Below are 13,527 nucleotides of genomic sequence, written 5' to 3'. Positions count from 1 at the left end.
TGTGTTTTCAGTTCATTTTTTAAGCTGTTTCCTATTTGTAAGAGGTTGTTATTTTGTCATTCCATCATTTGACCTGAAAGCTGCCGTAGCAGTTAAGACAAGGAGTTAACATGTGTCTATTCAATAAATATGCAGATTTCACAGTTGGTTTTTCTGTAAGACTTCAAACATGTACAGCTGTGTTGATCTCATGCCAGTCACCTTTTCTGTGCCTTTTTTTTCAGGCTTAACTTTTCTGGCTCTGGCACAGCAAGATGACGTCTCTATTCTTGTTTTCTTGTCTGTTAGCACAACACCAGAGATGTGGAGTAGTGATTCAGAGGTCTGAAACAAGGTTAGAGAAAAACCATGTTAATGTGACGCTTGAAGGCCTGAAAATGTTGGTAGCTGCGCACGAGATCACACAAAGATATTAGCACAGTTACCAGCTTTATGAATACAAATGGCTGTAGTTTCTCAGAATGAAGAGAAGGAGGCAGGGTGCTGCAGGAGCTTGGTGTGCTTTATTAGCTACTGATTAAAGGTAGAGGACGTGCCTCACCTAGGACCTAAATAATCGGAAGAAACAAAACACACATTCTACTAGTGGCCAGCCTTCAGTGTAAGGGAGGGAAGACTGAGGCTTGTCTCAGACAACTCTTCAGGAGTGGTTTAATCATGGAGGAGGTAGATGGTAACTGACTCCTTGTAAGTTTCGTTGTTTTAATCATTTCCTTTTCTTCTCCACAGAACTTCTATTAAAGACACAATAGGAACTACTTGAGCCCATTGTCTTTATGAGGAAATACTCTCTCGGTACAACTCGGTCAAACAATGTTTTATATGTATTAAATATTTTTGAAATTTACAAAATAATGGGCCAGGATGTATGTTAGTGACTCTTGCTTTTCCAAGACAGTGTCTTAGAACAGTTAAACAATCTAAAATAGTAAAATAGTAGGCATAGTATGTATAATCAGAAATATATATATGTGTCATGATGCTTAGGTCACATCCACAGGAAACGGGGGCAGCAGCATATGAATGATAACAGACTTACCAACGAGAATTACAACACAATTCAAATACAGTTACAGAGCTACAAGAAACTAAAAGCTACACATTGCACAAAGCCACAGTTGTGATCACAGGAAGACCAATCAGTTTGCCCTGTGGATGTGTCTCGCCCACTCCGGAGGGACAATGGGCGGGCTTTGTCTTTAAATTGCTTCAACGTAGTTGGCTGGCAGCATGCCGGTCTTGCCGGTGCGCTGCACAGTACCGTACATCCACCCCTCATCGATGGACTGCACGTTAACGATGACATCGCCATCCTTGAAGGACACCTCATCGTTGTCGGCTGCAGAGTAGTCATACATGGCTCGCACAGTTTTCTGCAGAGGATAAAGCAAGATCAGTCAGTCAGTGTGTTTCAAGGCTGATGAGAGAGCCAGAGTTTAAAGGATAAGGTTGGTGATATATTTAATATTTTTATAATTGTAAACAAATGCACTGGTATGAACAAATAAACCAGAGGTGAATTAAGCCTGCTAATTAGTTTGGGTTTTTTTTGCCTGCATACAAATATATGTTATCCCTCTGTGCTGCTGAGCTCCACTGATGTTGAAAGGTCAGTGAGACAGACTGTTGTCCTGCGTGACATGATCCTTCATTACCATGAACATACTGTAGTTTATTTTGACTCACACCATTCTGCTGCCTATATGCTCACTTGTATTAATGCACTGCTGAGAACTGTCCACACAAATTCACTTAACCTTAGCTTTAAAGAAAAATTTAACGGCAGACTGAAAGGCATTGTTTCACTGCCCTCTCTGGCTGTGGTGATGCATCAGTGACAGGCTCCTTGAACATTTGTACACCACTACAGCAAGATATGTAATGTGAGTCAGTGCTTCTTACTCCAGTGGTAGAGGGGTGTGAGGGGATGGAGGAAACAGTGGTCTGCTGCGTGGCCACTGATGATGACCTCTGCTGCAGCTCCACAGTCTTAGCATGCTGGTAGCCTGCAGAGGAAAAAAAAACACAATGCAAGACCCCACAGATAAGACACAGTCTAATCAGTGTTCAGTGAGTTACTGTAATGTGAAGATGTTTGATCTGTGGTGTAAAATACCAGCGTAACACATCACTGTGTTTACTGTATTTGTAGTTGAGGTTTGTTGTAGGGATTCTGCATCATTACCAATAGAGGAGGCCATGAAGCCATTGCTGTAGAGGGACATGTGGTGGTCAGCGTCCTGGGACATCTCAGACTTCTCATCAGCCATGCCGCTCAAAGCGCTGGTGGAGCGGGAGTGCTCCTTGCTGCGGCGCTGAGCTTGCACTGTCAGAACAACGTCAGAGGTAAGATAACTTACCTAAATAACTTCTCAGTGTAAAACACAGGTGTATTAACAGATGTAACGTTTATCATTCTAGTTATGACTGGAACAAAGCTGATAAATTTAACATGTGAATAATTACTTTTTGATTCACCCGGCCTTTATTCTTGTTCCTCAAGGAAAAACTAGCTAGGATTTAGGATGCCAGATTTCTATTAATTTATATATCAGACTGTAATGAGCAGGTTGGTATGAAATCACAGGCTGAATTTCAGCATTGCACAAAAAATTATAATCCCTTCATCACCTGAAAATGAACTAAATCACACTTATTACTTGGAAGCATAACTTCAATGATATCTAGGAGTTTCTGATCTCACCTGACATCATGTGCAGACTCCTGGACTGGATGTTGTCCTCAGCAGGGTCGTAGTCAAACACTGAGCCGGGGTTTGTGCGCCACACGCGCAGATCTGAAGGCACAGAGTCAAATAACTGATCTCAATCTGTGTCTCAGTCTGTGAATAAAGTCTGACCCAGTTTGTGCCTCTCATGAATTACTACTGAATTGAAGTCATACAGTGAAGTATCTGTTTCCCTTGATGATCTTTGATCATTTAACAACATTTACAGATTTGAGGATATTTCCAGGATCATTAACGATTCTTCTGTCAAAAAAGTTTCTCAAGTTGCAATCTCCTAATCCAAAGCAGGGTGGCAGCAGAAACTGGCCTGATTTGCTTGATCTCTCTTCTGTTTTGTATGAGAAAAGAAAAATATAAATTTGTTACTGTGTTTAAAAAATAAAAAAGAAATTAATGTTATAGATATATAGAAAAATTTAATTACAATCTATTTTCAGATGGTGAGAAAAGTCTTTTGAGAAATCTGGAAATACCTACAAAAAAGATGATCAAAGATAATCAAAAGTTGATGCGTAACTGTGAATCAGTTGTATTAAATGAAAAATAGTACAGTACATGAGCCAACAATTTGGAGTATTTTAATTGAAATCTTTAGAAATTGAATCTATAAAGCCTCCAAAGCCTGTCAGTGGAGTAAATTTGGCCTTTCTAATGACTTATGACTGTGTAAATGCTTGTAGCTGTACCAGTGATGGTCTCCTGGTCATGCTCAATGGCACGTCTCCTCTCCATCTCCACCACACGCCTCTGGATGCCGCGGTAGCTGATGTCGCTGAAGTCCTGGGTGTTCTTCTTCACGCGCTCTGTCACAGGGTCGGAGGTGGTGGGAGTGAAGCTGCCCTTGTTTTTCTCAAAGTCCTCGTGGTATCTCACCTGAAGGGCACAAGTCACAATCACAGTAAGTGTAACCCTAGTTTATACATGTAAGTACTACTCTGGACATATATATATATATATATATATATATATATATATATATATATATATATATATATATATATATATATATATATATATATATATATATATATGTCCAGAGTATATATATATACACTGTATAGAGAGAGAATGTTGTCCATTTTTAAAACTGACTGTATTCACCAATATATTTTCTTAGAACTTGAAAGCCACTAAACCACCTTCTTTGGAGGTAAAATTGAAAGTGAGCACAGTGGTTATGTCAGTAATGTTCCCTCATTGCAGAAGCAATGTTATTATCTCAGCTATTAAAATATTAAATTGACATACAATATTCTTACAGCTGACAGGAATGAAGGCCAAAAAAACTAAAGTAAGGTGTGGTGTGTAAGTATGGTGCAGTACGCTGCTGATCAACAATTCCCATTAAAACACCCAAATCAACAATGAATTGTCTAGACACAGTCTCATATAGACTCTCCCTCTGAGCTCCATTGTTACCAAAAAACTCTGAAATATGAGTCAGAGTGACACAATTAAACAGACATCCACAAAATCTTACTCCAGAAATGATGCGCTGGGTCTCCCTGACGCGCCTCATCTCAGGTGTGTCCAGAACGAAGGCAGCCTTACCCTGGACCTGCTTGCGGAAACTGTCGGAGTACAGCACCTGGTGGAGGAGCAGAGGACACACAGTGAGCGTCTGACATGCTTTACACCTGAATCCATCAAACAGTAGCCATTAGCATCCACAGCACAAAGGGTGTGGCAGAGAGAGTGAATGGTAAGAAGACACACAACAGCTGCTGGATTACTGGGATCTCAGACGAATGAATTAGCAGGGAGAGTTTAATTAAGAGGTTCAAGGATTAAAAGAAACAAGATTGTGTCCCAGTCTTCAGTGGGCAGGGGTGGAGTGGAGTAGTTTCAACAACAGGAGAGGTTAGAGATGATGATGTGTACAGACACACCACAGCTGGTGGTATTAAACACATTTAAAAGAGAGCACATTGGGGAGAATTAATATGATTAACTATAGCCAGGGGACAAGTCAGTTAGAAGAGGGTTAACGTAGAACAGTTTCTTAAGGAGAAAATGTTCTTGCAGTGGTTCTGCAGGTACCGAGCTAATGTTTTCTTGGTTCCTTTTGACTCGCTCCATCTCTGGAGTAAACACCACAGGAGTTCCTTTGGCTGAACTGTCTTTATACAACACCTACAGGACAGAAGCACAGCGCCCCAAGGGGCCAGTCAGACACTCTGAACCATACACAGACCACACACCTATAGGACTGGTTTCATAGACTTGGATTAAGCTCTTAAGAGTGAAGATACAGAGAAAACAGTTTTAAGGAAATTTTCAAGATGAATTAATCTCAGAGAAGGAATTGCTTTCAGTTTTCAGAGTTCACTTTTTTTTCTTTGCTTTTTTAATATGTTTAAGAAGAGTCTGAGAAATTGGTCCTATAGAGTGATTCATCCTGGTAGCACCTGTCAAACAGCCAGGAGCTCTGCTGTAGGCACAAACCTTGAGATAAACACACTCCTTATGCTTCAGCAGGGGATTTAGCTTTTCATTTGCTGTGAAGTAGAAATTAACTTAGCAGCACACAGGAGCTTTATGTGAAGAAAGCTGGGCTGCAGGTTAGAAAATAATGTATTCACAGGCCAAATGGGGGGATTTCACTCAGCTTGAGGGGTTGATGGTTGAGGATTAAAGATGATTTGAAAGAGTAAAAGCACGAAAGGGGGAAAAAAAGAAAGATGTGGATGGAAATGAAGGCTACATTAGGGTCAAGGTGGTGATGATGGCAGGGCTGGAGCTCAAGAAACTGCAATCTGTGCCTTGGATGTAGATGGATGAGCAAGAGTTGAGAGCATGAGATGATGAGGCAGAAGGGAGGGGAAGTAGCAAACAGGCTTATGAGGGGAATTATTGATGGGCACTACTGTCCACTCTCAACAGTTAGGAGCACACGTGGTTTGGTTTTGTTCCACTACCGAGCTGATGTGCTTCTGGGTTTGTTTGACCCGCTGCACCTCAGGGAGGTCCGGTATAGCTGTGGCTCGACCTAAAGAGTCCTTGTATTTTATCTACCCAACAGACAGTTTGGGTTTCAACCAGAGAAAGTAGAGGAAAAGAGTAAAGAGCAGGTCAATCACAGACAATTACAGGAAGACAGAAAGACACAGCACAGCACCAAAAGCCACAGCAGACATGAAACATGGAATGAAACACACACTTTTACGTTTTTGAGAAATGAAGAAGCAGGTTTTGTTAGAGACACAGTGGAGTTTAGCTGACCCCACAGGGCTCATTGGTGTTACATCTGCATGGTGGGTTTGATGTGACAAACACTAACACTTCTACATGGCTGGTGAAGGCTCAGGAGAATTGTTAAGACAGTGTTTGGGGAAGATGAAGAGTGAGGTAGATGAGCGTGGACAGAGGCAAATGAATGTACAGCACAGGAGGATACAGGGTCACTCTGTGGAGTACCGTGCTAATATTTTGCTGATTGCGTTTAACTCTCTCCATCTCTGGGGTCTCTGATACTGATGTGCCTTGTCCCACTCCTTCTTTGTATTGAAGCTTTGAATGAGATAGCATAAAAAAGTCAAATATAGTGGTAACACACGCAAAGGCTGATTAGTTCTTAATTTAGAGGGGAAGGAAAAGCAATAAGGAAAAAAATGAAAAAAATTAGGGAAATGCAGACTAATATTGGAGGGGGAACTTATGTTTTTGTGAATTCAAAATCAAGTCATCAACCAAGGCTGGCAAAAAAGAATGTATGTAACTGAGTTAGGATGGAGGAGGGAAAAACAGTACTAAAAACATGGAGGGTAAAGTTTGGTGGACTTTTAGATAAGTAGGAGAGGTCAGAGGTCATTTTGAGGAATGATTATAAGGGGGTAAAATGAGGATCACTGCAGATCTGTTCCTCTACCAAGCTGATATTCTTCTGGGTTTCTCGGACCCGCTTCACCTCTGGGAGATCTGGTATGGCTGTGCCTTGACCCACAGAGTCCTTGTACTTTATCTGCCCATTGTATAAGTTACACAGGTACAGAGTCAGACAGGGACAAACATAAAGCACAGTATATACTGTACACACAGACATGTCCATCCATTCATAACACAAACATACACTTTACAACAACTGACAATAAAAGCATATTATTTATATAAATTTTCGCATATTTCAGTGGTAGTTGAGTATGTTGGGAAAATGTAAAGTTCTTCATGATCTGTTTTCAAAATGGATGGTATGTTATTTAGTTTATTACTTCTGGGTTTAGATGACATGAATTATCATGAAGGAGAAAAATCCCCCAACACCAAGTCATCAACCAAGGCTGCTAAAAAGGAGTGATTTATGAAACTGAGTTAGAATGTGGAGGGAAAAATGGGAATAAAAACATGGAAAGTAAAGTTTGGTGGACTTTTAGATAAGTTAGAAAGGTCAGAGGTCATTTTGAGGAATGATTATAAGGGGGTAAAATGAGGATCACTGCAGATCTGTTCCTCTACCAAGCTGATATTCTTCTGGGTTTCTCGGACCCGCTTCACCTCTGGGAGATCTGGTATGGCTGTGCCTTGACCCACAGAGTCCTTGTACTTTATCTGCCCATTGTATAAGTTACACAGGTACAGAGTCAGACAGGGACAAACAGAAAGCACAGTACGTACTGTACACACATACATGTCCATCCATTCATAACACAAACATACACTTTACAACAACTGACAATAAAAGTGTATTATTCATATCAATTTTCATATATTTCAGTGGTAGTTGAGTATTTTGGGAATTAGGGCTGTCAAACGATACATTTTTTTCTTAACCGCGATTAATCGTTACATTTCTATAGTTAATCGCGATTAATTGCATGTTTTATCACGATTAAAAATCTATTATTTTGCATTTCAGAACAGTTTGTCTTGACAACACATAACCGTCAGTTTATCTGATCTGGAAGCTAACGTTAGCATGTCTGACATGTAATTATGAAGATGTCTGATCATTTTTTTATCCGTAAACGAGCTCTGGGTAAGTTATATTTTTATTTTCCAACTCATTCGATCTTCACCAACGACGATTCAGGCATTGGATTTAAACACTTCAGGTCTCCTGACGCGCCCCTTTATGCAGACCGGAACCGCCCCCTTTTTGTTCCCATAGACATGACTTGCCATGCAGTCTCTTGCTCTACCATGTAAAATCTTTGTAGGAAGAGTCTGTGGCAGCTTGGCAACAAGTAAGCGTGGGGCAAAGGGTCAAAACAGTAGCAGCCAAAGATTCTAGGACATAGCACTGTAGAATCTTTGGTAGCAGCACCAGTGATTGTGTAAAATAAAGAATCTTTGGCGGCACGCGATTAACACAATTTAAAACAAACAAACAAAACAAAAAAAAACATGTTATGCTGGGTCCTTAATCTCATTGAGATTAAGGCATTAATGCTGACAGCCCTATTGGGAATATGTAAAGTTCTGTACAATCTGTTTTCAAAATGGTTGATACTACATTTAGTTTATTATTTCTGGGTTTAGATGACATGAATTTTCATGAAGGAGAAAAATCCTACAGACACCTCAAACTCCCACATCAAGTCATCAACCAAGGCTGCTAAAAAGGAGTGATTTATGAAACTGAGTTAGAATGTGGAGGGAAAAATGGGAATAAAAACATGGAAAGTAAAGTTTGGTGGACTTAATTGATAAGTGGGAGAGGTCAGAGGTCATTTTGAGGAATAATTATAAGGGGGTAAAATGAGGATCACTGCAGATCTGTTCCTCTACCAAGCTGATATTCTTCTGGGTTTCTCGGACCCGCTTCACCTCTGGGAGATCTGGTATGGCTGTGCCTTGACCCACAGAGTCCTTGTACTTTATCTGCCCATTGTATAAGTTACACAGGTACAGAGTCAGACAGGGACAAACAAAAAGTATATACTGTACACACAGACATGTCCATCCATTCATAACACAAACATACACTTTACAACAACTGACAATAAAGTTATTACTCATACCAATTTTCATATATTTCAGTGGTATATGGATTCATTGGGAGTAAGTCAGGATGTGAAATATGCACGATCTATTTCCAAAATGGATGACACTACATTTAGTTTATTACTTCTTGGTTTAGATGACATTAATTATCATGAAGGAGAAAAATTCCTACGGACACCTCAAACTCCCAAAATCAAGTCACCAACCAAGACTGCTAAAAGGAGTGATTTATGAAACTGAGTTAGGATGTAGGAGGGAAAACCTGTAGTAAAAACACAGAAGATAAAGTTTTCTAGACTTAAAAATGGGAGAGGTCAGAGGTCATTTTGAGGGATGATTTTAAGGATATAAGATAGGGGTCACTGCAGATCTGTTCCTCTACCAAGCTGATATTCTTCTGGGTTTCTCGGACCCGCTTCACCTCTGGGAGATCTGGTATGGCTGTGCCTTGACCCACAGAGTCCTTGTACTGTATCTGCCCATTGTATAAGTTACACAGGTACAGAGTCAGACAGGGACAAACAAAAAGCACAGTATGTACTGTACACACAGACATGTCCATCCATTCATAACAACAGCCAACACACATAAAGTGAAAAACACACAGTCTGTTTCAAAAATGGATGATGCTTCATGAAGTTAATCACTTCAGGGTTTAGATGACATGAATCATCATGGGGAAAAAAAATCCTACAGATGCCTCAAAGTCCCGATAGATAATGAAGATGCTGACTTGTGTGAAATATATTTTATAGTGGGACCATATAGATCAATATAGACTATATGACTATATGTGGATACCCAAACATTACACTCATATACTATATTGTTGAGGATAACAGTTCACAACCATGGGCATTAATATGCTGCTATAACAGCATCCACTTTTTTGGCTGCAGGGCTTTGCTCCCATTCAAGTTTTTCCACATCAGACTGGGAAAACCATTTATTTATGGACCTGGCTCTCAGCGCAGGAACGCTGCCATGTCCCCAGACTGTTACAAGAAAGTTGGAAGCACAACATTGTCATACATAATACTGCATGCTGCAGCATTGACATTTCTCTTACTTAGCCCAAACCATGGAAAACAGTGCCAGACATAAAGTACACAAAGTACTGCATTGTACTATATGTGGAGAGTGATGTCCTCATACTTTTGGCCATTTAGTGTAATGTGAAAACAAGCTATTATCTTGCAGAAATGAAGTTGGGCAGAAGTATCGACATCTAAATGTTTATCCCAGTTAACAAAACATAGGGCCTTTGGCCTATAATCCTATAATTAGTAAAACAGAAAAAACGAAAGTAAAAAGTAAAAAGTTGGGTTGAAAATGGTCATTTGAAGCGATTACATGTGAAAGCAGCTCTGGTTATGCTCTCAGACACTAGATAAGGAGGGAATATGGAGGGAGGACTGGTGGAGGAGGAGATGAAGGAGGGCAGGGCCTCTCTGTGGAGTACCGTGCTAATGTTCTGCTGGTTGCGTTTAACTCTCTCCATCTCAGGGGTCTCGGGTAAAGCTGTTCCTCCTCCCAAATCCTCTTTGTACTGAATCTTTACATCGACGAGGGATAAAAGCAGCAACCAGTGGTTAGCCTTATTTTAACTCTGGAGAATGAGGACTAGCTGCTTAACTTTGAAATTTCCAAATTACACCTGATTTACATGTTTTGGATTTTTTTTAAACAAAAACACATTGAATGAGACAAACATAAAACAACAGTTAAATAAACACATTTCTGGACATTGTTTGGACACGTAGACAACAACATGGCAAAGTGAACAAAGTATTTAACAACACACAAGCTCTGCACTAACAACTATAGAACAAACTGTCAGGGGTTAGTCGCGTGAATTAAAATGCGGCATATTTGTCAAGGTTAAATAATATCTGTTTGGTCCAAAGAAATAAGGGCTGCATATCAGGGTTTGTTAAAGATAAGGAAAGAAAGTTAAAAAAAAAAAAAGGAAAAATGTAAAATAAAAAATGTGTTATTGGAAAATGTTAACAAAAAATATCACGGAGTAGATACCAAGCTGAAATTCTTTGTATTCTCTTTAACACGGAGCATTTCAGGAGTGTCCTTTACAGTAGACACTTTGCCCTTTATGTTTTTAAGGTCAATCTGGTATTGAAGCTACAGGGAGAAAAACAAAAGTGCAGTTAAAATGTTTCATAATGACACAGATAAAAAAAAAAAAGAAGAGAAGAAAACAAAGCCAGAGGAGGAACTACATGATCCTATAAACAAAAGCTTATCTTAGCACCTGCTAAGTATTAGCATGGAAGCTATTTTTACTGATATACCTGAGTAAAGTGTACTTTGCTGCTTTGAGTGCAAAAACTGACACCAAAGACTTTTGTTAAATTAAATCAACTTAAACAAATTAAATTAAACACCATACAAAAGACAAGTTTAAAGTATTGAAGATAATACTTTACAGCAGACATGGAGACATACACAGAGCCACCAGACACTGGAAGAACCTCTGAACTAGACCAGTCAAAGACATGCTGCCCCTGTAAGACCCCGCCTAATTCACCATTTACATTTAAAACTTACAGTGCTGAAGTTCTTCTGGTTCTCACGAACTCTCTGCATCTCCGGAGTGTCCAGCACTGGTACGTAGTGAGACATGGTCTTCTCAGCCTCCTCTTTGTACTTTTTCTGTTGGACACAAACACCATCAGCAGGAATCTCAATTAAAATAGAGACTATGAAAAGTGTCCAGATACACAGGAAAATGAAATAGATGGATATATATTTTTTTCAATCTCAGAGTGTAGGAATCAGTTCCTTCCATTACCTGGCTGACAATGTTCCTCATCTGCTGAGCATGGATGATGTCTGGGGTGTCGATGACAGTGGTGTAGCTGGCCCTGTCCATCTCAGCGGTCTGCTTGTACTTAGTCTGTGGATCAAAACAATAACAGTCAGCACAAATTCTGATTAAGGTAAATGCTTCTGATTTCGTGTGTCTAAAGACAGGACAATATGATTCAGACCTGACTGAGGATGTCGGTAGCGTTCCTGGCCCTCATGAAGTCGGGGGTGTCTGTAGCCAAAGCCAACATTCCCTTGCCCTTGATCTCCTGCTCCAGTGCCTTCTTGTACTCTCTCTGTAAATGTTACAGGTGATAGAGTGTTACATAAAGGCACTGTATGCACTAAAAGCAGACATAACTCGCAGATTATTACAAATGACAAGCCTTCTACTCATTCATACTGAGGGGGGCTGCAAAAACTGTGTGGCCTGGGGGAATAGCGAATAAAGAAAGTTAGAAAAAATTAGGAACATGTGGTAATTGGACAGCAGATTGTGTGTGAAGCTCCACTCAAAGCTGAAAAATAAAAGAGCAGTAGTTAAGGATAAGGTCTGTTAAAGCATAATTAGTTATTTTCAATCCTATGTTTTCAGTTTATTTAGGAAAAATATCTGAACTTCTTTTCAGTGCTACATCTACTGTATCTTACCATCCAAAAATCAACCTCAAAAGCACCCAGAGCATATCTTGACAAAAGAAATTACTAAAATTTAAATTATGTAGAGATAAAGATTTTTGTATAATGCTTTGATAATACCTGAACCACAGCAGGCAGCATTTTTTAAAATTCCTTCTGTATTGCAGGTGGGCTGTTGTTGCCTGTGTACATGATTGATGAATATGTGAGATAATAAATTTCCAGAGAAAATACAATTCTACATTAGTCAAAAAATAAAATAAAATAAAATAAAATAACTTGACTTGCTCAAAGTTTAATTGAGGTTGGTTTTTGAAATATATCTATCAGCGATAAAGGAATGAGTATAAGAGAAAGTCATGGGAAAATTAGTGTTGTCATGAAGCAGGGACAAGAGTAAGAGTCAAACCCAGCAGTTGCCATTTTAGTGTGGTGATGAAGCTTAGTTAAGAGGGGACAGGATTCAGCAGATGATGCACCACGAGCGGGATTGTGGGAAGTTACTCGGATGAGAGCGCGATACCACTTCCATCACCTCTCAGTCAGTCGTACCTCACACAGGATTTGAGTGGCATTCCTTGCTCTCAAAAGCTCCGGAGTTTCCTCCAGTGCAGTTAGCCCTTTACCCTTCACTCCCTCTTCTAGATCCCTCCTGTACTCTTTCTACAGGACGGAAGAAGAGCAGAGAGACTGCAGACAAAGGCACACAGGCAGGCCAGGCCAAGGCATACATACAGACAGTACAGTGGGCAAGCTCTGCTGCTTGCCCTTTGAGCTCAAAGTCGCCAAGTCTCCCCAAAAAAAGAAACTTAAGAGTTTAGGTCTATTGTATCACAATTTAAAAAGTTAAGAATGTTTCTATCAGTCACATTTTCACACACAGAGAGGGGAGACATTGGTGACTTTGGCAAGAATCCTGATAAAAGATAAGGTGAATCACATTTTATCAGATAGAATGTGGAAACAAAAACACAACAAAATAATTCAACTCAGTATTTCACATTAAAAACATGATTGCATCATTCAAATCATTACATGCATACATGCAGACTTTTTAACATAAAGGCATTTGTAGTCATCTGCTTGGTGAAGGGTTGACTGTGAAATTAGGAATCCAACATGACAGTGGATACAGATATAAATACAAACAAAATTAACTACTTAACAACAAGTCACACAATGGATAGAGACAAGGAGGGTGGATAAATAATGCATGATTAATAGTTTAAGGCTGTGTAGTGAACCATGCAAAAGAATTAAAACTAAACGATATGGATAGACCTACATGAGGGAAGGAAACACTCTTGGGATAACAAAAAAAGTAATGTAAAGAAAGAGGGACTACAGTTGTGATGTGGTCTTAGTATGATTAT

At 39.7% G+C, this 13,527-nt stretch overlaps 1 protein-coding gene across 12 annotated transcripts in view; it reads right to left on the bottom strand.

The window, feature by feature from the left end:
* Positions 1 to 484: 484 nt before the first annotated feature.
* Positions 485 to 13,527, bottom strand: part of neb (nebulin) — a 64,180-nt gene continuing 51,137 nt past the window's right edge. For 3 of the 12 annotated variants that reach the window (XM_071481047.1, XM_071481011.1, XM_071481029.1), the window contains 11 exons: positions 12,707 to 12,817; positions 11,698 to 11,811; positions 11,499 to 11,603; positions 11,255 to 11,359; positions 4,790 to 4,882; positions 4,230 to 4,337; positions 3,436 to 3,622; positions 2,705 to 2,797; positions 2,186 to 2,326; positions 1,903 to 2,006; positions 485 to 1,373 (listed from right to left, as the gene is read on the bottom strand). In XM_071481047.1, coding sequence (XP_071337148.1) covers positions 1,200 to 1,373; positions 1,903 to 2,006; positions 2,186 to 2,326; positions 2,705 to 2,797; positions 3,436 to 3,622; positions 4,230 to 4,337; positions 4,790 to 4,882; positions 11,255 to 11,359; positions 11,499 to 11,603; positions 11,698 to 11,811; positions 12,707 to 12,817 — 1,335 coding nt within the window. In that variant the 3' untranslated portion in view covers positions 485 to 1,199. Of the gene's footprint in view, positions 1,374 to 1,902; positions 2,007 to 2,185; positions 2,327 to 2,704; positions 2,798 to 3,435; positions 3,623 to 4,229; positions 4,338 to 4,789; positions 4,883 to 5,667; positions 5,761 to 6,166; positions 6,260 to 6,617; positions 6,711 to 7,201; positions 7,295 to 8,473; positions 8,567 to 9,071; positions 9,165 to 10,723; positions 10,829 to 11,254; positions 11,360 to 11,498; positions 11,604 to 11,697; positions 11,812 to 12,706; positions 12,818 to 13,527 lie in introns of all 12 variants that reach the window. The other 9 variants (XM_071481022.1, XM_071481038.1, XM_071481064.1 and 6 more) reach the window with 6 other exon arrangements.

This window comes from Trachinotus anak, unplaced genomic scaffold (genome assembly GCF_046630095.1).
Source record: "Trachinotus anak isolate AG129_WGS33_773 ecotype Australia unplaced genomic scaffold, CSIRO_AGI_Tana_v1 ptg000001l, whole genome shotgun sequence".
Classification (NCBI taxonomy): Eukaryota; Metazoa; Chordata; class Actinopteri; order Carangiformes; family Carangidae; genus Trachinotus; species Trachinotus anak.
This window is presented reverse-complemented; position numbering and strand designations above follow the sequence as displayed.